Source organism: Squalius cephalus (assembly GCF_949319135.1).
Source record: "Squalius cephalus genome assembly, chromosome: 16".
Classification (NCBI taxonomy): domain Eukaryota; kingdom Metazoa; phylum Chordata; class Actinopteri; order Cypriniformes; family Leuciscidae; genus Squalius; species Squalius cephalus.
The window spans coordinates 25637700-25661037 of NC_137137.1; the positions used below are offsets into that span (position 1 = coordinate 25637700).

At 40.8% G+C, this 23338-nt stretch overlaps 1 protein-coding gene across 3 annotated transcripts in view; it reads left to right on the forward strand.

Annotated features, from left to right (window-relative positions):
• Positions 1–16466, forward strand: part of slc18a1 (solute carrier family 18 member A1) — a 39255-nt gene extending 22789 nt beyond the window's left edge. For 2 of the 3 annotated variants that reach the window (XM_079896833.1, XM_079896832.1), the window contains exons 5-16: positions 5368–5451; positions 8953–9045; positions 9543–9632; positions 9723–9766; positions 9891–9951; positions 10182–10277; positions 13068–13146; positions 13268–13319; positions 14133–14196; positions 15016–15135; positions 15729–15862; positions 15952–16466. In XM_079896833.1, the coding sequence (XP_079752959.1) occupies positions 5368–5451; positions 8953–9045; positions 9543–9632; positions 9723–9766; positions 9891–9951; positions 10182–10277; positions 13068–13146; positions 13268–13319; positions 14133–14196; positions 15016–15135; positions 15729–15862; positions 15952–16059 (1025 nt within the window). In that variant the 3' untranslated portion in view covers positions 16060–16466. The remainder of the gene's footprint in view (positions 1–5367; positions 5452–8952; positions 9046–9542; positions 9633–9722; positions 9767–9890; positions 9952–10181; positions 10278–13067; positions 13147–13267; positions 13320–14132; positions 14197–15015; positions 15136–15728; positions 15863–15951) is intronic. The other variant, XM_079896834.1, reaches the window with a different exon arrangement.
• Positions 16467–23338: the final 6872 nt, after the last annotated feature.

Below are 23338 nucleotides of genomic sequence, written 5' to 3' on the forward strand. Positions count from 1 at the left end.
AGTTTTACTCCCACTTGTAAACCCACTGCCTTTAGGTGTATTCACGCCATGTCAGAATTACTGAGATTCCGACTTAAAAAGTGTTTAAAAAGTGTAAAAAGTGTTCACATCCTCGGTGTCACAGATTGGTGGCTGTAGGGAAGCTCAAGATGAAGGAATCAATTAAATAGTCTTTATAATTAACAGGTGAATGGGATCAATCAATGAAACACACTGGAAAAATAGGTCAAAGGCAACCTTGTGCCCAAAAGAGTCCAACTAGGGAGGGAGGGCGTGTGCCCTGGAGTCTTGGTAGGTCATGGAGGTCACGGGCAGGTGAGCAGGACGGTGCTGGCAGACTAGGCAAGGAAGACAAGGAAACTTGACTCGGCCATTGTGGCTGGGTACTTATAGTCGTCTTATAGCTACGGAGGTGTGTGCTGCCCAATGGCTTTAGCCATCAAGGACATCGTTGGGCTGGACTTAGTTCTGGAGCTTTAGCAGCCTCCTGGCCAAGCTCTGGGGCTGAAGCGGGCTCCGGTGCAGTCTCAGGGGCTGGAGCGGGCTCGTGGACTGGAGCGGACTCTGGAGAGAAGAGATGTGTGTGTGTGGCCCAGATACACATAGTAACAGCAACATAAAGTGCAAGAACCACCTCTTAGATCTCTCCAGAGCCGGCAGGAAGAGCAGGCACTAGAATTTCACTAACAGGAACAGACTTGGGAATTTCAATCTCTGGAACAGACTTAGGAATTTTGGTCCCTGGAACAGATACAGGAATTTCACTCACTGGAATGGACTCTGGGATTTCACTCACTGGAACGGACTAAGAGACTTCACTCTCTGGAACAGACTCGGAACTTTGTTCAGGGGCTGGAGCCGACACTGGACTGTGCTCAGGGACTTGAACAAACTCTGGAATGGATGAACTGGAGCAGGCTCTGGAACTGCTTTCTCTAGAGTGGGCTCGAGAATTTCAGTCCCTGGAACGGAATTGGGAATTAATTTCTCTGGACTTGGGAGTGTTGAACCATTTAGCAGAAAATAAAAATGTTACAAAATTAACCAAGCTCCCTTGAGGATCATAAGAAGAATTAGAAATCCCATTTCTTTACTGTTTATTTAGCCCAGCATAATAAAATGAAATTTAATCATGGTCAGAATAATGTATCTTATAAGCAAGTTCCAAAAAGTCTGCAGTGTGGGCCTCAAGCATACGGTCATCTTGGGTGAGTAGGGTTAAATGGAAGCAGGCAATTGTTAAATCCAGAATTTGATAAGTAACGTCTCGGTTACGTATATAACCCTCATTCCCTGAAGGAGGGAACGAAGACGTAGTCGGACGTACCGTACTGATTGGGATCACGCTTAGGGAGCCTGTCATCATCGAGTATTGAAAAAACGAGCCAATTCACATTGGCGTGTGAGATTTACATCTCGCGCTCCGCCCCGTAGCGCGGGTATAAATACGGAAGCGGATGCATGCACCACTTGTTTTTCGCTGAGGAGCCGAGCGGAGCCTGGAGTCAGTGGTGATCCAGCAATAGTGGCGACAGGACTACGTCTCCGTTCCCTCCTTCAGGGAATGAGGGTTACATACGTAACCGAGATGTTCCCTTTCAGTTTGGTCACGTTCGACGTAGTTGGACATACCATACTGATTGGGATCCAAATTAAAACGCCACCTAGTGCTGCCACCTTCCAGTGCCTAGCGAAAGCCTCCTGATCCCCCCGCAGTTATTGAGGCAGAGATGGGACAGGGCTTAGGCCAGGGAAGTCCACTGCTGTTCCGCATGACCCACTCAGACAGACTTGGATAACACTGGGAAAGCGTGCCCTTACGGTGGAAAGGGAGACGCTGCGGAAGCCACATCCTGCCCGTAGGGAGGTATCATGTGGAGGTACACTTATGGACTTGGCGTTTCCGGGTAGTACAACATATGGAATGTCACTGAGGTGGCTCTGGCCTAAGCAGGCGGGAGATAACACCGGTCAGAGACGGCAGAGTGGGCTCTGTCAAGCGAAAGACACGGGCTTGCCGCAGGGAGCCGTACTGTTGAAAAATGTACATATGGGATCGCCGTAGGGATCACAAAATATGGGACCCAGCCTAGCAGAGATTCCACCAATGCATACGAGTATTAGGCCAGGCAACGAACACTCTGCCACGTCTGTTGCTGAGGGGTGTAGAGGAACTCAACAGGGTTCGGTTAAAGAGGAACTCAACTGGAGCAAGAATGGCGCACATATCCAATCCATAGTAGGGGAATGGCGCAGCAAGCCGACACTTCGAGCGGGGCTTAGAGTGTTGGCTGGCTTCTATACGAAGAGAGCACACGGGAAGCTACTGGCTCGACACGTAGGATATATAATCTAGAATTTGTTCTAAAAAACTCCTCCGGGGGCAGCACTTGCAGGTTCACCTCCTGGTCCTGAAAGGGAGTGGTAGGAACCTTGGGCACATATCCAGAGCGGGGTTTCAGGAGGACGTGAGAGTTGGCCGGCCCGAATTCCAGGCACGATTCGTTGACCGAAAATGCGTGCAGGTCCCCTACCCTCTCGATAGAGGCAAGCAAGAGAATTGTATTTATAGACAGGACTTTTAACTCTGCTGCCTGTAATGGCGGATTCAGTCTCCTTTGCTCCCCTCAGGAACCTGACGATCAGGTCGTGCTTCCCCACGGATCTCCTGTCAACTGCATGGTGATGTGCGGCAATAGAGGCAGCATACACTTTGAGGGTGGAGGGAGACAGTCCACGCTCCAACCCATCTTGCAGGAAGGAAAGCACAGTACCGATCGACCATCTTCGGGGGTCTTCTCGGTCAGAAGAAAACCACTCAACGTACAGGTTTCACTTCAGGGCGTAAGCATGCCTCGTAGAGGGTGCTCTCACAGAAGTGATGGTAACTACGACAGCTTGTGGTAGATCACGCGCCCCGTCCAGGGACCAGACATGGAGTTTCCAGAGGTCTTGAGAGGTGCCACAAGGTGCCCCATCCCTGAGAGAGAAGGTCCTCCCTCAGAGGAATGGGCCAGGGAGGGGCTGTCGAGAGGAGAATCAGTTCGGGGAACCAGGTCCGGTCGGGCCAATAAGGGGCAACTAGCAAGACCTGCTCCTCTTCCTCCCTGACTTTGCACAGTCTGTGCAAGAAGGCTCACTAGGGGAAACGCATACTTGCGGAGGCCCCGGATCCAGCTGTGTGCCATTGCATCCATGCCGAGGGTCCCCTCGGTCAGGGAGTAGAACAACTGGCAATAGGAAGAGTCCGGAGAGGTAAACAGATCTATCTGTGCAGCCCCAAAGTGGGCCCAAATCAGCTGAACCGCTTGGGGATGCAGTCTCCACTCTCCCGGGGCCACAGGCTGTCGTGAGAGCTCGTCGGCGGCACGATTGAGTAGGCCGGGGATATAAGTGGCATGAAGCGACCTCAAATTCTTCTGACGTAGACCACCTTGATGGTTGATGTACGCAACGGTCGCAGTGTTGTCTGTATGGACTAGTACATGCTTGTCGAGCAGCAGCGTTTTGAGGCGTCTCAGAGCAAGGTGTACTGCTAGCAACTCGAGGCAGTTGATCTGCCAATGCAGTTGGGGGCCCACCGAGACCCTCGCAACTGCATACCCATTGTATGTCGCCCCCCAGCCGGTGTTGGAGGCATCTGTGGAGACCACAGCATACCTAGACACTTGTTCTAGGGGCACTAGAACGAAGGGTCTGACCACGGGCTGAGGGTTTGGCGACAGGCCGGGGTGATTGTCACACGGAGTGTGCCGCTCTGCCACGCCCATCTCGGGACTCGGCCATGAGATAGTCATGTTCCCGCAATGAGAACATGAACCATCCACAAAAGCTGCATCCAGAAATGCACGGGTGGAATGGCATCTTGAAAAAGACGCAGACACACCCGTGTTGCTCTTTCAGGAAATAGTGCTCTCACCTGTGCCGGAGCACACAGGGGAATGACCGCGGCAACACTAACAGGAGATGGTGCAGCCTGTACCTGTGAAGCACTCACTTTCTTCGCCCTCTAACCAACCGTCAGAACAAACAAACACAAAGAATGCTGTTAAAACAGGAGTTGAGAGCTCAGAAAGCTTGTGATCACCACTGCACTTGCGTTGTAAACACACCAGCACCAGGAGAGACTTCCAGAAGAAGCACACACAACACTCTTCAGAGAAATTTTAACTTTTCAAAAAAAAAAAGAAAAAAAAAGAGATCAGTCTTTTACCACACTGTACCACATGACAACTCAGATTATTTTTGACAGTTTTGTCATATAGAAATCTGAGAACGTGAAAGGACGAATAGAACTCCACAGTAATAATTATCACATGGTGTGAATACAGCATATGACTCAATTCTATTTTTAAAGTTTCTTATTTTGTTTAGTTTAATAATTAGGAAAAAAAGAAGTGACACTTTTTTTTTTTACCTTTGCGAGTATATGAAACTGCTTTCACAGTTTGCTGGCTTGTGGCTTAGCAGATCTTGGACCCACCCAGCCACTGCAAAATTGTACATGAGCTCATTAGTATTTGTCAGTTCAAGTCACCTTTATTTTTATAGTGCTTTATACAATACAGATCTTTTCAAAGCATCTTAATAGAAATAAAAAGGAATTATCAATTATTCAAACACGTATATGACGTATTTTCACATTCTCTATTGTGAACCAAGCCGCTTCGAAAAACAGTATGCTGCTGCACCTTTAAATGATCACAGTGGCGCTCCGAAACATGCTGTGCAAATGGATATATACTAGTGGCGAGAGGTGAATTCTTTAACCGGGTGTGCTGAGTTTAATATAGTAGAATTTTTATATTATACTATAAATATTATACTACTTACATTATAATATAATAAATATATTATACTTATAGGCCTTGTGTTTTCAAATAAAAGTATTATACTTATGTAATAAATATTGTATAATATAATAAATATAAATATAAGTAGCCTATTATAAATAAAATCTAAGTAAAATATAGTTAATTATAATAAACAGAATAAATAAAACTATAAGTATTCTTTAAAAAATAAGTTGAAATAATACAAATTGCTGACTTTAAGAAACACATATACTATTGATCATATGGAGAAAATGAAATACTATAAAAACCCTTTCAGTTATGACTTTTTTTCCCATTAAATCGTTACCCTTGAAACATGAAACATTAAACATTTTTTTAAATCAAACACTGACATTTGAATGTGAACATTTTTGTGAACTGTGTAGGAGCAACAATATAAAAATGATTGCTCATAAAGATGTTTGAAGTAGGCTACACTACTGTGAGCCACTGAGTGAGATTTTCCATATGTTGTTTGTGCAAACTACAAATGAAATGAGGTAGACTCTGACTTTGAATGCTTTCTCCGCAGTGTTTGCCTTCTCAGGGACATATGCACTGCTGTTTTTCGCCCGCTCATTGCAGGGAATTGGATCATCTTTTTCCTCTGTGGCAGGTATAATGGTTTATGTAGGATATAATGTACCAAATATGTGTAAGTTTGCAAAGACATGCAAAGTTTTGGGTCCGTAAGATTTTTTGATGTGTTTAAATGATGTATCTTATATTCTCACAAAGGATGCATTTATTTGATCAAAAATACATTAAAAACAGTAATTTTGTAAAATATCATTAGTTTAAAATAACTGTTTTCTATTGTAATATATTTTAAATTTTAATTGATTCCTGTTATGGCAAAGCTGAATTTTTCAGTATTGTTTGATGAATAGAAAATCCAGAAGATCTGTATTTATTTGAAATAAAAATCTTTTATAATATTATAAATGTATGTACTGTCACTTTTCAGCATTTTAATGCAATCCTTGCTGAATAAAACTATTAACTTCTTTTAAAAAAAAATCTTACTGACCCTAAATCTTTGAACGGTAGTGTATAGTGGAAATAAAAAGTCTATACACCCCTGTTAAAACGGCTGTTTTTTGTGATGTAAAAAATTAAACCAAGATAAATCATATCAGAACTTTTGCAACTTTAATGTAAAAATTACAACCTATGAGATTAGATTAGATTAGATTAGATTAGATTAGATTAGATTAGATTAGATTAGATTAGAAAATTTTATTAATCCCTGTAAGGGGAAACTCATTTGCCACCATTGCACATTACAAATAATAGACAAATAAACATTAAAAAACAACAACAATCAGTACATACAAAAATTACACAACTTTATTAAAAAACCTAACTGCAGTAGGAATAATAGACCTTCTAAGTCACTCTGTAGAACACTGAGGCATTACTAATCTTCCTCTAAATGAGCTTTTAAGTCAACTAAAGATACAGTGTAGTGGATGACCTTTGGTAACACAGAATCATTTTTAATTTTGGTCTTGTTCTCTTCTCCAAAATGACCTCAAGTGAATCAGGATTAAGACCAATAACCAAGCCAGCCTTTCTAATCAATTTATTAATCCTATTTTTATCATCTACAGCAATACTACATCCCCAACAGAGCACTGCATAAAACAAAACACTAAACATGATTCCCTGATAAAAAAACATAAAGAAGCTTCCTGCTGACACCAATAGAACTCAACTTCCTCAAAAAGAATAGTCTTGATTGTGCCCTCTTAAAAACAGCCTCACTATTGTTCTTCCAGTTTAATTTACTGTCCAAATGGACACCAAGATATTACTAAGACTGAACAATCTCTATTTTCTGACCTTTAATTATCGCTGGTAGTATCACTTCTTTTTTTCTTCTAAAATCAATGATCAACTCCTTAGTCTTCTCCACATTCAATTTTATGAAATATCCATCATACCATGTAACAAATAACTCAACCTCTCTTCTATAGTCCACATCATACCTTGATTAATTAAACCCACAAGGGCGGTATCGTCTGAAAACTTTTGTATACAACAAGATGTCTGAGGGCCCTATTTTAACGATCTGAAACGCAAGTATCAAGCGCGAAACGCAAGTAACTTTGTGGTCTCCTGTTTTAGTTAAAATAATGTCAGACATTTTATCACCCAGCCTAACAAACTGGAGTTGACATAGAAGATCATCCAATACCCACATAATAGTTGTACTATGTAGGTTACAACACAGTAATTTATCGGCTAAAACATGTGGTTGAATTGTATTAAAAGCACTAGAAAAACAGCACTGAATGCAATGCCACTGAAAACCAAAGCGACACATTTCAGAGAAAAATAAAAACATAATAAATAAATAATAACTAACTGCATATGTATGTGCACTGTCCCGGACTAATTCAAGCACCCTTTGATTTTATTACAGCACACAGTCTGTTTGGATAGGAGTCTTGGCACAGCTTGGCACATCTTGACTTGGGAATATTTTCACTCTTCTGAAAGGTCTTTTTATTTGCAGCTTTCTAGTAGACGTTAGAAGGTTCTAAACCATAATCGACTGATACTTGGAGCTATTCATGATTCCCTCCACCTACACTAATATCCAGCTGGAAAACAAACTGCCTCAATTGATGCTGTCCAAACCATGCTTCACCATGGGTATAGTTTTTTTACTGTCAGCTGTCAGTACTTTCCAGAAAGAGCTGTAATTCTTTTAATGTTGCCTCTTGACTGCCTCCCTGACCAGTGTCCTCTTTTTGTCTTTCAGTCAATTTTGGAGGGATCCCCTTTTCTTGATAATATCACTGTTGTGCCATACTTTCTCTTTCTCTTAAGGCTGTCTTTACTGTGTTTCATGGTGTATCTAATGCCTTGGAAACTTCTTCGCTCACCTGAGCTATACATTCCCATTAATGCTTTGTAAGCTCTTTGCGGCCCATGGCTCTTGTAGCATGCAACTAAGAAGATGTCAGAAGTTTTTTACAAGAACAGCTGAGGTTTATTTGGAGTTTATCAGAGTCACTTCAGGTGAATACAGGTGTATACTATTTCACATAAGCCTAATAATTAGTTTATTCAGAACACAGCCACATTATAAAAGGGTGTGCACACTTGAGCAGTTAAGCTTTTTTTCTCTGAAATGTGTCACTTTGGTTTTCAGTGACATCACACAGGTTGTAATTTTTACATTAAATCTACTACAGTCAAGTCAAGTCATCTTCATTTATATAGCGCTTTTAACAATGTAGATTGTTTCAAAGCCGCTTTACAGAGATAAACGTATAATTTAAGGTAACAGAGAATGTTTTGACTTTATAGCGGTTCTTTAATAAAGTTATTTTCCAGCTAAAGTTAGTTTTGATTGATTCGCTTCCGTCGCAACGATCATTTGTTATTAAATTAGGGGCCGCCAAGAAGACACCATTCTCTATACACAAACTTTAAACGCGATCCTATGAGAAACGCTGATGGTGTTCACATGCGCATTAAGAATTGGTTCTATAGTTATGTGCGTTTGAATATATGTGTGCAGGTTTGTTATTCCCTACAAACCAAGCCTAAACAAATTACTGGTGTTTCCTTATAGTTTTGATTCAGAATTTTTTTTTATTTGATCAATTCGGGGTAGATAAGCAAATTGAGTTTTCCCGACGACGCTTTATCTGTAGAGTGGGAAAGGGATCCTCCATAGGGAGAGACCAGTTGGCACTTCAGCACTGCGTTGTCATCGGGTCCAGGCGAAGGGCCTTCGTCAGATCTGGATACGCCCTGGATCCGGCAGGCTGCGGGAAGACCTCGGGATAAACAAAGACACTAAAATTAGCGTAGATGCCATTCTTCTCATGATGTAACAAGTACATCAGGATTTATGGGAAGTGTTCCCGGTTCCAGCTGACCTAATCTATGCAGCCTAACACTGAATTATAGTCTATAATGTATTATGTAAATGCTATGTCAAAGAGATGTGTCTTTAATCTAGCTTTGATTATCACTAAAGTGATTTATCTTTGTTAAATTTTTTTTTTACATACAAAAACCCAGTTGTTTTAAAAGTGGTGTGTAGACTTTTTATATCCACTGTATTTATGATAAAAATGACTGTGTACTTCTGTAGGTCTGGGAATGTTGGCAAGTGTTTACACAGATGACAATGAGAGAGGAACTGCCATGGGATTTGCACTGGGAGGACTTGCCATGGGAGTGCTCAGTAAGTTAATGTAGTCCTGTATTTTTTTCTATATTGTGCTTTACAGTCACCCTTATTTATATAACGCTTTTCACAATACAGATTGTTTCAAAGGAGCTTTACAGTGATAACAGGAAAATAATGCAACAACGTTTGTTTCGGCTGTACAGCAGGTCTAGAAGAAAATAGTGTCATAGTCAAGCTTAAGTAAGTTCAGTGAAGGTTCATTTCTGTTGTAAAAAAGTTATTGATTTAGTTCATCTATCTATACATCCACTCTGGAGAAAACAGTGATGTCATCGTCTAGCTCAGTTCACTTCTCATATAATGGTGCCAATGCAGGACACCATTATATGACACCATTATATGACACTATATAACAATGTAAAGTAAAATCATGTAATGCACCAAATTATAACATCTGAAAATGACCAGCAATTATAATGCAACTAAATGAAGGTGACAGAATTCGTGCCACAAATGACAATTTTTGACAATGCAAAATGTACTCGTTTCAGTTGGAGCGCCATTTGGCAGTGTTATGTACGAGTTTGTTGGTAAAAGTTCTCCGTTCCTCATCCTTGCCTTTCTGGCTCTGTTTGATGGAGGTAAGACATTAGTAAAACTAATAATGAATACGCTCCTTTGGCCTGTTACATTAAATTAAGTTGATTTATCGAATTGTTTTCAATACCCAGCCCTCCAGCTCTGCATCCTTCAGCCCTCAAAAATATCTCCAGGGGTGAGTAGCATTAATTTATTAAAATGAGAGATATTAAAGCTGATAGATGAGAAATGTTTGAAATGAGAAATGCATTACTGTTACTATGATAAGTTGGAGTGATTTTTATGTGTCTTCTGTTCAGAGTGTGGAAGGAACACCATTACTTACCCTGCTGAAGGATCCCTACATACTCATTAGTGCAGGTGTGTGTGTAAATAAAACCAAATCAAATACTTCCTCAAATACTGCCCACAGTCAAACCAGTTTAAAAAGTGGAGGTGTGCTAGCTGTTTCTGTAATTACATGTGTGCCTCCATAAAATCGTGGCTGTATGTTTTGATGTGAGCAGCTAAAACGATTTGTAAATGAAGCGGATGAAGAGCTATGTTGAATGAATGATGAGTAAGATTATGGTTCCTGTATATAATTACAGGATCTTTGTGCTTTGCAAACATGGGGGTGGCTATTTTAGAGCCCACTCTTCCCATCTGGATGATGCAAACAATGTGCTCGCCAAAATGGCAGCTTGGTAAGAAACTCTATTATTCCAAGTCATTAAAATGTGATTGAAACAACTTCACTTCCTGCTTATTTAGATAATTTTATCTGATTCCTGTTTGCTTCCTCTCTGACAAATGTAATGTTCAAGTAATTTACTTGAAAGAATTCATAACCATTATATCATTAGTAACTTCCTTAGTGAGAAATAAGTGAAACATATGGCTTTTTGAGAAGATCTGTGGTTTCTCTGTGTAGTTGTTATGAATGGGAAGACTCAGTAGGATCCATTTGCAGCTTTATTGAAGGGACATCAAACAGGAAGGGGTCAGAGAACAGCAAACAGGGAAATCAGAGATCAACACAGAGAGAGTAGTCAGGTAACAGGCAGAAGATCGGGGCAGGCAGCAAGAGACAATGATCCAAAGGCAATCCAGGTCAAGACAGGCAGCAAGCAGGCAGAAGTGAGATAACAATCCGAGGTCGGCAACTAGATCAGTAGGATAGGGTAAACGCTCAAATTACAGGCCGTGGCAATGCAATACTTCACAGTGATCTTCTGTTTGAGTGTGGTTTATATAGAGTGTCTGAATGAGATGCAGGTGAGTGCGCAATCAGTCCCAGGTATGAAGCATTATGGGAATTGTAGTTTTGTGAAGTGATCAGTCTGGTGTGGAGTGCCCTCTGGTGACTCTCAAGAGGCACTCCAGCTGGTGATCGTTACATAGCCCCCCCAAAGAGTGGCTTCCAGACGCTCCAAAAACAGTCCAGGAGGGAGGTTGAGCGGAGGCGGATCCGGGGGCGGGATGGAGGGCCAGGTCCGTGGAGCAGAAAAGGACCTGCAGACTGCGGCAGAACGGATGGCCAGGGCGGAGCGGCTGTGCAGGCGACCAGGGCGGATCAGGCTGTGCAGGCGACCAGGGCGGATCAGGCTGTGCAGGCGACCAGGGCGGAGACGACCCTTCAGGCGGCCAGGGCGGAGCAGACGGTTCAGGAGGCCAGGGAGGAGACGACCCTTCAGGAGGCCAGGGAGGAGCAGACGGTTCAGGAGGCCAGGGAGGAGACGACCCTTCAGGTGGCCAAGGAGGAGACGACCCTTCAGGCGGCCAGGGAGGAGACGACCCTTCAGGCGACCATGGCACAGGAACAGACACCGGCTCAGGGACAGGGACAGACACCGGCTCAGGGACAGGGACAGGGACCAGCTCAGGGACAGGGACAGTGGCAGTGGCTATTTCTGCTGAGGTCTCAGGTTCAGGCGTGTCGGTGGCCATCTCTGCTGAGGGCTCAGGTTCAGGTGTGTCGGCGGCCATCTCTGCTGAGGGCTCAGGCGACGTGGCAGCGGCCATCTCGTCCGGAGACACTGGCTCAGCGGCGGCCATCTTGTCCGAAGACACTGGCTCGGCGGAGACCATCTTGTACTGAGACACTGGCTCGGCGGCGACCATCTTGTCCTGAGACACTGGCTCGGCGGAGACCATCTTGTCCTGAGACACTGGCTCGGCGACGGCCATCTTGTCCGGAGACACTGGCTCGGCGGAGGCCATCTTGTCCGGAGACACTGGTTCGGCGGTGGCGGCGGCCATCTTGTCCGGAGACACTGGCTCGGCGGGCGTGACATGAATAGTCTCTGGATCGGCAGAAGTGACGTGAACAGTCTCTGGATCGGCAGAAGTGACGTGAACAGTCTCTGGATCGGCAGACGTGACGTGAACAGTCTCTGGATTGGCAGACGTGACGTGAACAGTCTCTGGATTGGCAGACGTGACGTGAAAAGTCTCTGGATCGGCAGACGTGACAGGCACGGTCTCTGGAAACGCCCCCTCAGCAGTAGAGGGTTCGGGGAATTCTGCTAAGACGTAACGAGAGTCCGGGGAATCAGTTGAGGTGTAGCAGAACTCTGGTTCAACGGGTGTGATAAGTTCATGGGAACCCTCATCCACAGGGCCCACAGAAAAGGATGAGCCGCTTATCCTCAGGGCGATTTCAATATATTGACAAAGTCCATTGAGGGGTGTTGTCAGGCATGAGATAATTTAACATGTCCTCAAGCCGATATCGGAAACTATCCTTTAAGACTGCATCGTCCAAGTCTACCCCATGGCAGAGCTCACAAAATTCTTCAACATATTCCTCTATAGATCGGTTACCTTGGCTGAGGCGGAAGAGACTGATTAGTGGGTCCATGGTGGGTCTCGGTTCTTTCTCGGCTGCTGGATCTGAAGCGGCGAAGTATTCTGTTATGAATGGGAAGACTCAGTAGGATCCATTTGCAGCTTTATTGAAGGGACGTCAAACAGGCAGGGGTCAGAGAACAGCAAACAGGGAAATCAGAGATCAACACAGAGAGAGTAGTCAGGTAACAGGCAGAAGATCGGGGCAGGCAGCAAGAGACAATGATCCAAAGGCAATCCAGGTCAAGACAGGCAGCAAGCAGGCAGAAGTGAGATAACAATCCGAGGTCGACAACTAGATCAGTAGGATAGGGTAAACGCTCAGAAATTACAGGCCGTGGCAATGCAATACTTCGCAGTGATCTTCTGTTTGAGTGTGGTTTATATGGAGTGTCTGAATGAGATGCAGGTGAGTGCGCAATCAGTCCCAGGTATGAAAGCATTATGGGAATTATAGTTTTGTGAAGTGATCAGTCTGGTGTGGAGTGCCCTCTGGTGACTCTCAGAGGCACTCCAGCTGGTGATCGTTACAGTAGTAGCCAGCCAGTAAGAGGTTTCTGATGGTTCTGATGAATTTGTTAAATATTTTTTCTGTGTTATGTCTGTCTGTCTGTTGACTGAATTAATTGTAGCCACTGATATTGCAGGTATGGCTTTCCTACCAGCCAGTGTTTTTTACCTCATTGGAACCAATCTATTTGGTATACTGGCCAATAAAATGGGAAGGTAATAGCTAAAAGTCATTTTGTATGTGTGTGTGTTTGTGGGGGGTGGGTTGGCAAAGCAAATCCTGCCTGTCTACAGAGGCAAGATTTGCATAATTTAGAAATGTGTCTCTTTGATTTAGGTGGTTGTGCTCCATGATTGGCATGCTTATAGTTGGCATCAGTCTGCTCTGTGTGAGTATCACAAATCATGTTGCATTACACTTTAAGAACAGCAAGGCCCATGCGTGCTTGAACTATGTATAAAACAACTACACTGCCGTTAAAAAGTCAGTACATTTTTAAGGAAATGAATCATTTTATTCAGCAAGGATTTATTAAATTAATCAAAAGTGACAGTAAAACCATTTATAATGTTACAAAAGATGTTTTATTTTAAATAAATGCTGTTCTTTTGAATGTTCTCTTCATAAAAAAATACTGACAAAAATGTATCTTGCCACAAAAACATTATAAAAATATTGCACTAAATTAGCTTTATATTATGATTTCTGAAGGATCATGTGACACTGAAGACTGGAGTAATGCTACTGAAAATGTAGCTTTGTCATCACAGGAATACATTTAATTTTAAAATATATTTAAATAGAAAATAGTTGTAATTGTAATAATATTTCACCATATTTTTGTTTTACTGTATTTTTTTATCAAATAAATTGAGCATTCGTGCAAATAAGAGACTTCTTTCAGATTTAAAAATCTTACTGACCCCAATCTTTTAAACAGTACTGTGTATATATAAAAGGACTGTGGTGATTGTAATAATCAACGAAATCAACATAGACGACACAGAATAATAAACAGACAGAATTAAAGATTTGAATACAGAGGGAGAGTAATCGAGGTAAAACAGAACAGGTGCAGGAACTAATTAACAGCCAGGGAAATGACTGAGAACTGAGGCAAAACGGAACATAGCACTGACTGAAAAAACAAAAACAAAACACAACATACACTTTACAGTAACATTATATGAATTTGTTGTAGGTTCCCTTTGCCAAAAACATCTATGGTCTTATTGGTCCCAATGGAGGGTTGGGATTTGCTATTGGTGAATATTATTTAATTAATTCTCATTCAGTATTAAAGAGAGTGTTTACTAAAAAAATGCAAATTCTGACATCATTTACTCATGACTTTCTTCTGTGGGGCACAAAAGTCAATTCAGGTCAAGTCACCTTCTTTTATATAGTGCTTTAAACAATACAGATGGTTTCAAAGCAGCTTTACAGTGATAATAGGAAATGAATGGAACAGAGATTGTTTTGGTTTTACAGCAGCTCTAGAAAAAAATTATTGTCCAGCTAAAGAAATTTATTGATTCACTTCCGTTGTAAAAATCATTCATTTAGGGCCCGCTTTCACGACACCATTTTAACTGAAAACAGAAAACTTTTAATGCGTTCTGGCCATTCATTTGCATGACACTAGTGTTTGGTGGCTCGAGGACGCAAACTTTGAAATAGGTTCCAAGGTGCAATTTTTGTAAAGTTTTGAAAAAAATTTAAAACGTTATCATCTCCATGTAAACTTCAAAAACATGAATCTGTGAAACCGGTGACGGCGTGCACATGCATATTACGTGTTTAGTCTATAGGTATGCGCGTTTGAATATATATGTGCGCAAAAGTAGATACAGTTTTTAAAAAATGTCTCTGTGTTGTTGCCCATACAATGGAAGTCAGCAGGGTCCAATTTTGTTTTGGACCCCATTGATTTTCACTGTATAAGCAAAAACATTCTTTATCTTTTGTGTTCCACAGAAGAAAGAAAACATAACATTTTTGTGTGAACTATGCTTTTAACATACATAACTCTATTACTTTGCATGACATATGGAAATATGCATAATTTTTTTTTGTGCTTGTAGGAATGGTTGATTCTTCTATGATGGCAATAATGGCTTACCTAGTGGATATCCGACATGCCTCTGTGTATGGAAGCGTGTATGCTATTGCTGACGTGGCACTCTGCATGGGATTTGCTGTTGGTAATTGCACCTCAATGCAGATGTACTTGAATATATTTTTACTAATAGACATGTTTTGTGCAATTTATTCCTATAGGAAGCTGTTTACACAATACTGTTTTCAACTAAAACCTGAAAACTTTTTATGCATTTTGGCCGTTTATTTACACAACAAGTGTTTTGGGGCCCTGATAATTCAAATGCTTAAAAACGGGTTTCAAATTGCTAGTTTTTGAAAACAATATCGTTATCATCTCCTTTTAAACTACAAAAATGTAAACGTTGATGTCATTGGTTTTCTTTACAAAGTGACATCACCAACTACTGGCCTGGCATGCATAATACAGCATTTTTATTCGTTTTTGCAGATCTGTGTGATGTGTGCGGTTAATTTTGACAACATTGTCACCTGAATGCAAAAAATTTATAGAAAAACGTTTCCATTTTTATTACACCGTTGTTTGTGTAACCATTACCTAGTTACAAAAACAAACAAAAAACATCCCATTTAGATCTATTTTCAAAACTTCTAATGTGTTGTGTAGTGTAATGTTTACTCACCCTAAGAGCTCTGGGAGCCAAATTAACTCTTCCTTTGTGTGTTCATGCTGTAGGTCCATCTACCGGTGGGGCAATAGTAAGAGCTATCGGCTTCCCTAATCTCATGGTGATCATCGGCATAGTCAACATCCTGTATGCACCCCTTTGCTTCTTCCTCAAAAATCCTGCTGTTCGGGAAGAGAAGATGGTGAGACTCACACATGTAACTGTTCCTGCATGTCTTTATCAATATGCTTACAAATGTTTCATAATGAAGGCTGACGCTTGTTTCTAAAGGCTATTATAAATCAGGAGTGTCCAATGCATGTGAAGAGCTACAATACACAGTGTGGGAACAGAGAATTCCCCCTGAGTGATGACAGTGAGGAGGACACTGAAGAGTGATGTACACATACTCATAAAGGAACTTGTCAACGAATCATCTTTACAGGTTTAAAAAATATTGTAAACAATATTGTAACTTTACCCATCCTTCAATATATGATTACATTTTTGAGTACAAATAGTTAGTGCAACATAAATATTGTTTTCTTAGCTGTACACTTGTGTAATTGTTGTTTATCAATTGTTGTTTGTCGTTTGTCAGTTGGTTTGAATGAAATAAATGGGCCTATACTTTGTCAACTTGATTTGATTGTTTTCATTGTGATGTGTTGTACCCTTTAGTAGGGTGACCACAAGTCCCGAAAATTGGGAGCTTTGTCCAAGACGTAAGCAGTGTCCTGCATTTCAATTGTGTCTGTATTGTTTCCCCCCTCCCAGAAATTACAATACCACAATAAAAATATGATAATAAAAAATGTGACTGTTGTTTAAAAATCCATTTGCGCAGCTGTCATGTTCTAGATAGAGCAGGGAAAATAACCAACCTCTGATGACGACTGGACGAAGCAAAGGAATCTCTGTGGACCTCATTAAAAGATGTTAAATATAGCTACACCAGCCAGGATTTCTTCACATACTGGAAAATAACTGATCAAACCTCAGTTCAGATCCAACAAAATATACAAGTTCAAGATGCACTGAATCAGGCAAATGCATTTAATAAAATGCAGTCCCATAGAAATGCAATTATCTCCACTAATTCATTGACAAATCTGTCTAATGAATGAACATGCATTTCCCCAGTACATTTTCTGTATTATTACTGTTTGTATATTGCCTTTTTATATTGTATAGTGTTATGCATCCCTGATGATAGAACTAGGCCTACTAGTTAATGTAGCCCCATCTAGGTGGTCCTTCCCATTAAAATATTCCTCTTTAATGACTCACCTTCTCATAGAAATGCAGTGTGTGTTTGTTATATTTATCAGAGTATAAATGGACACAAACTGCCAGCTTACTCCAACCATGCAAATGAGTCAGCTTTTCAAACAAAGGAACTTTCCCCCCTTGAGAATTGCACCTTTCTCATCAAAGGTGAGAACTTAAAGAACTCTGTGGAACTTAAAAGCCCTCCACACGCTCGCTGGCTTCTGCTCCTGATTGCTGTTCACGTGAAACTGCCAGGCTCCACACACAGAGCCATGTGTACCTTCCTCGACCATAACAGAATTAACTAACTCCACAAGTACACCATTGCTTCTTAAATCAACGTGGAAGAAATCGATTGCAACTTCAGCACCATCGAACCAAACTATCAAGACTTTCTCATCGGTTTTTCAGTCACCTTCACTTTCCATTTTACCCATGTATGGATTGTGTGTACAGTATGTGTTTGTTTAGATTAGTTATGTGTTCGTGATTTAGTTAAATAAAACTTTTGTGCACATTTGTGCAAATTGATTCTGGTCTGCTTATAAATCAATATCAATTTAACGATTATGATCACAGCTATATGCTAAGAAAGAGGCTTTCTGTGGCCACGGAAAATACCCTTTCTGAAGAGTTGAAAAACGAGCAATACTGCTGGATGAACAGATTAATAGATGGTAATATTAATTCAGCTACATGAAGTTAATTCAATTAACTGTTTCAAATATTTATAATTAATTATAACAAGCTATGAATAATTATTCATACAGTATTAATTTGATGTTTGACTAATTTGCTACACTAGTCTGTCACTCAGTTCATCATATTTAGCAGACTGAAAATGTCTTGTAGAGTAAATTATTGTATAGAATATGGGCGAACTGAGTGCCAGTCACAGAGCCGGTCACAATTAACAAAGCTTATTGGCGATTTAAAACATTTTATCATCCAACGTAATGGCAAATAGGTTTCCAACCTATTGTTTCTTCCTCAAATATTTCCCGCATTGTCTCACAAAAGTCCTGCAACAGAGCAAGTCTATGGGCAAATATATAGCGGTCACGTATAAAATAATAATAAGCGTGAATCAAAAATTTAAAAACACATGTAAAAATATATTGCACAAACTGAAAAAAAAAAATGCAAAATGATCAGAATAGCAAACAACGTGGTTACGGATCAAAATATAATAAGCGTGAATCAAGAAATAACAAGCATGAATAAAAACTTTAAACACATTCAAAGTTATTTTGCACAAAACTTAAACTTATGGTCATGCTTTCTTAAAAAGTATGTTTTCCTTGGTTTTATTACTGTGTACTTTGTGCTTTCTTGCATTTTCTGCTCATAGTTTACTCTTTTGTACGCTTGTGCTGTTTTTCTCTTCGCTCTTTCTATGTTCTGCGCTTGCTTTCCCAAATGTTGCAGTTCGAGTTTCATGTAAATTAGGGCGGGCTTAAGAGTCACCATTGGTCCACTAGTTCTAGATTGACAGCTACTCCTCTAGCCAATCAATCGAAGAGGGGAGTTGACGTCACACCAATGCGACTCGTGGCTACTGATGCTTATAGGAGTACAAGCTGTTTATGTTTGTACAATTTCCTCAATCCCATTATAATATACTAAAATGTTATTTTTCTAATACTTTTATATACTGTTCAATTTCTTATTTGTGCTTTGTTATGTGCATTTATTAAATTATTTTCGCTTGGCATACCAGCGTGATTACGTCACCGCACACTTCAGTGGGTGGTGCGCGCCCGTGATGCACTTCATTCTGAGTAAATATAACAACAAAGAAGCACTGCTGCGCTCTCTTTTATTTCATTTTTCTTTAATCCTTACTCCTTTTCAGGAGTGCTGCACTTACTTATACAGGGGAAGACGGCAGTTCAATTTAACTTTACAAAGACTTTCAAGCAGTAAAGCTATCTTAACTCTGGACATAAATAATTAAATTAATATTTTTTGAGATACATGAGAATGTTAATGTGCACACTTGTAATTGGTGTTAAACAATATTACTTGGCTCATGATGTCAATATGCTAAGGCTGCTGTAAGTAAAACATCCTGCAGTTATAAAACGCTACAATTCGTTGCAAAAACTAAAACGGCCATTGTCTGAAGACTTTAGGACTTTGACCTGTCACCGCTACGCATTGCCTAACTTTAATTAACCTCGCCAAATTTGACAAGATTATTGAAAATGATTGTGTTACAGAGAAGATATACAGAAACCAGTTGAATTTAATACAGTGATTTATTACAAACTTATTGTGTTTACTTACATAGCTACATAATTGCATATTACTTTAGGATTAATGTTTTAAATATAGCTTAAAATTTGAATACAGCAACATCTCCATCAGCGATAGGTAACGTTGTTTCTAGAGTGCCGCTGTCCTGCAGAGTTTAGCGTCAACTCCGATTTAAAAACCTCACCTGTCTTAATTATCCCAAAGACGATGATTAGCTGGTTCAGGTGTGTTTGATTAGGGTTGGAGGAGCTAAACTCTGCACCCAGGACCGACATTACCCATCCTTGTTATTGATTAAATATGAAAGTAAAACGGCCAGTAGGTGGTGGGAAGTTACTGCTCGGAGAAGATCGACGCTCGCGGTGCCAGGTCCAGTCCATTAGAGGTGAATGATGGATCATCAGACAGGCATAACTGTAACAGGTCGTCGTTAGGATGACGAATTTAACGATACCATATTGCCAGGTATACGTATATACCGGCAACAGGTTGAGTTGCAGGCACACATGCAGTTTAAAGGTGTCCTGCCACAGATTTTTTTTTGCCAACTGAGTTCTTCTTCTTCTTCTTTTGGATTTGATTGGCGGCTGGCATCCAGCTTATAGGTGCATTGACGCCACTTACCGGACTGGAGTGTGGTACATTCGATGACAGAGGAGAAAAAAAAAACCTTAAACCCTATACATTAACCCTGTTTCCCTCAAGTATTTATATACATGCCTCCTAATGTTTCCTGATCTTTGCAACATGTTTCCTACTGTGAAACTAACACTTTCCTTTTGCAGTGCGGCTCTTAGTTCTCTCCTCTCTCTCTCATATTCCTTACATTCCATAAGAACATGCTGTACAGACTCAGATTGCTCACATGATCTACATTTCCCTGTAGGATGTTTCCCAATTCTTTGTAACGTGCTGTTAAGCTCCGTGTGTCCTAATCTAAGGCGGGTGATGACCACCTCCTCCTTCCTGCTTCCGCCCACCACTCCTCCCTTCCCCACCTGTTTTTGTATGCTATAAAAGTGTCTTCCTGTCTCATTTATATCCCAATACTCCTGCCAAAATTTTTGCATTTGTATTTTAATAATTGCCTTCCCTTCTGTTTTCCCCAGTGGGATATTGTTCACTGTCTGTAAACTAAGTGCTTGTTTTGCGAGTATGTCTGCATCTTCATTACCCTCAACCCCTGCATGAGCAGGAACCCACAAAAAGCAAACTGTCCTCCCCCTGCTATGAAGGTCGTACAGCATTTGATGAATCTCCATGATTAGATCTTGCCTGCATGATTTCATGGTCTTGATACTACAGAGGGCTGCCCAGCTATCTGATGCAATAAGTGCATTGGCCCTATTTTGTCCCCCTAACCATTTTAGTGCAAGTGTGATAGCCAGGAGTTCAACTGTGAATACTGATGCATGGTCTGTTGCTCTCTTCTTAATTGCCACTTTGAGCTCTGGGATGTAAACCGCAGCACCGGTGCGCCCCTTTTCTGGCTCTTTTGATCCATCTGTAAATATTACTATTTCATTTGCATAATTCTGTTCAATATACCTTTGTACTATTATTCCAGTTTCTCCCTGCATTATCTTGTTTTTGAGCTTGTATTGAAGGTTAAAATCTACTGATGGCATCTGGAACAGCCAGGGGGGAATTTCTGGCAGAGGGACATTTGAGATGTACTGAACGTCACATAAACCAATGTTTTCAGCCTTTATATTTCCAACCCAGCCTAAACTCCTGAAATTTGATTTGTCATGCTCTGAACAGTCTTCTAATATGGCCTTTGCTGGATGAGATCTTTTATGGCCCTGCAAATACACCCAGTATGCCAGCATGAGCTTAGTCCTTCTTATTCTCAAAGGTTCTTCCCCCATCTCAACTTGCAGTGCTGCAACCGGAGATGTCTTGAACGCCCCACTGCATATTCTGATTCCTTTAGCCTGCTCCACATCCAGCTTCTTAAGGTGACTCTCTGCTGCTGACATATATGCAACACTTCCATAGTCTAATCTGGCCCTCATCATGGTTTTGTAGATATTTAATAGAGACTTTCTGGATGCACCCCAATCACGACCTGATAAGCACCTCAAGAGGTTATTAACACTTTTACATTTATCCTTAGTCTTCTCAATGTGCTGTCCCCAGGTAAGCTTTTCATCAAATATCACTCCCAAAAACCGAATAGCTCTAACTTGTTCCAGTATTTAACCATATAATTTTATTAATATTTCTTTATGGCGTTTTGCAAAACGTATTACTTGAGTTTTTGCAACTGACATTTTAAACCCCCACCTATTTGCCCACTGCTCCACTGTATCAACTGCTGCCTGCAACTTCTTCTGCAAGAATTTTTTATTCCTCCCCCTCACCCATAATGCCCCATCATCAGCAAATAATGATTTACTTACTCCTCCAGTTATCTCTTCAAATATGTCATTTATCATACATTTAAAAAGAATTGGACTACACACACTCCCCTGTGGCGTTCCATTTTCAACCATATATACTGGTGAGTATTCTTTCCCTACCCTGACCTCTATTGTTCTTCCAAACAGAAATCCCAACACCCAATTATACATCTTCCCTCCCACTCCCATCTTATCTAGTTTGATTAGTAGGCCTTCCTTCCACAGCATGTCATATGCTTTCTCTATGTCAAAGAACACAGCAATCACTATCTCTCTATTTGTTTGTGCTTTCCTAATTTCTGATTCTAGGCTCAATACTGAATCCATTGTATTTCTCCCTTTACGAAACCCACTCTGATAAGACGAAAATATATCTCTACTTTCTATATAATACATCAACCTCTCAGTTACCATCTTTTCCATAGTTTTCCCTAGTTGAGAAGTGAGAGCAATGGGTCTGTAGCTTGATGGATCCGATGCCACTTTGCCCAATTTTAAAATTGGCACAATAACCGAGTGTTTCCATGCAGCTGGAATCTCCCCTAACTCCCATACTTTAATTTGTTTCAGTATTATTTTTAGAGATCTGTCATCCATGTTATCTAGCATACAGTAGCATATGTAATCTTTCCCTGGTGCTGACTGTCGGTTGCTGGGAATGGCCCTCCTTAACTCATACATACTGAATGGAAGATCCAGATTCTCCTCCGTTGTTGGTTTTTTCTTGTTCACCCATGTATTTTGTGTCAGTATAATACTCCTTTGCTGCTTAGCCTTTACTGAAAGATTTTCTGAACTATGAACTCTTATTAGTGTTTCAGCTAACAGGACTGCCTTTTCTAATCCACTGACCGCTATTTTACTGCTACTTGTCAATATTGGGATTGTTGTACTCCTGATTCCACTCATTTTCCTGATCATTCCCCAAATATCTGATAGCCGTACCTCCCTACCTATCTTATTGCAGTATTGTCTCCAGCATGCTCGTTTAGCTGCTCTAACTGTTCTTCTAACTACTGCTTGTGACCTCTTATACTGGATTAGTAACTCCATAGTATGATGTTTCTTTAACAACCTAAATGCCCTATTCCGTACTTTAATCGCTTGTCTACAGTCTTCATCCCACCACGGCATGTTCTTTTTGCTTCTACACCCTGCTGATTTTGGTATTGACTCATTTGCTGATTTTATCACAGCTGTGACTACTCTCTCATTTAACTCATCCACATTTGTCCATTCTTCTTTATATAATTGCTCAAATCTTTTATTACTCAGTTCTCGGAAAAGTCCCCAATTAGCTTTATTAATTTTCCATCTAGGCATTCTCATATCTTCCTCCCGCTGCAACTCTACTCCAATCTTAGTAACAATTGGGTAGTGGTCACTACCCATTAATGTTTTCTCTAGCACCTCCCAATCAGTGATGCCTGCCATATCATTTGATGTCATTGTTAAGTCAATCACACTCTCCTTATTTCGCACACAATCATATCTAGTTCCCCTCCCATCATTCATGCATACTAATCCTTTATTTTCTATATATTCTTCTATTATTGAGCCATTTGCATCAGTTCTGTCACTCCCCCATAACGTGCTATGTGCATTGAAATCACCGCACCACACTACTTTCCCCTGCACATCCCCCATCACTATATTCAACATATCTATACTTAGTTTGTTACATGGATTATAATAATTGATTATTGCTAACTCATATTTTCCTATCCAGACCTTTATTGTTA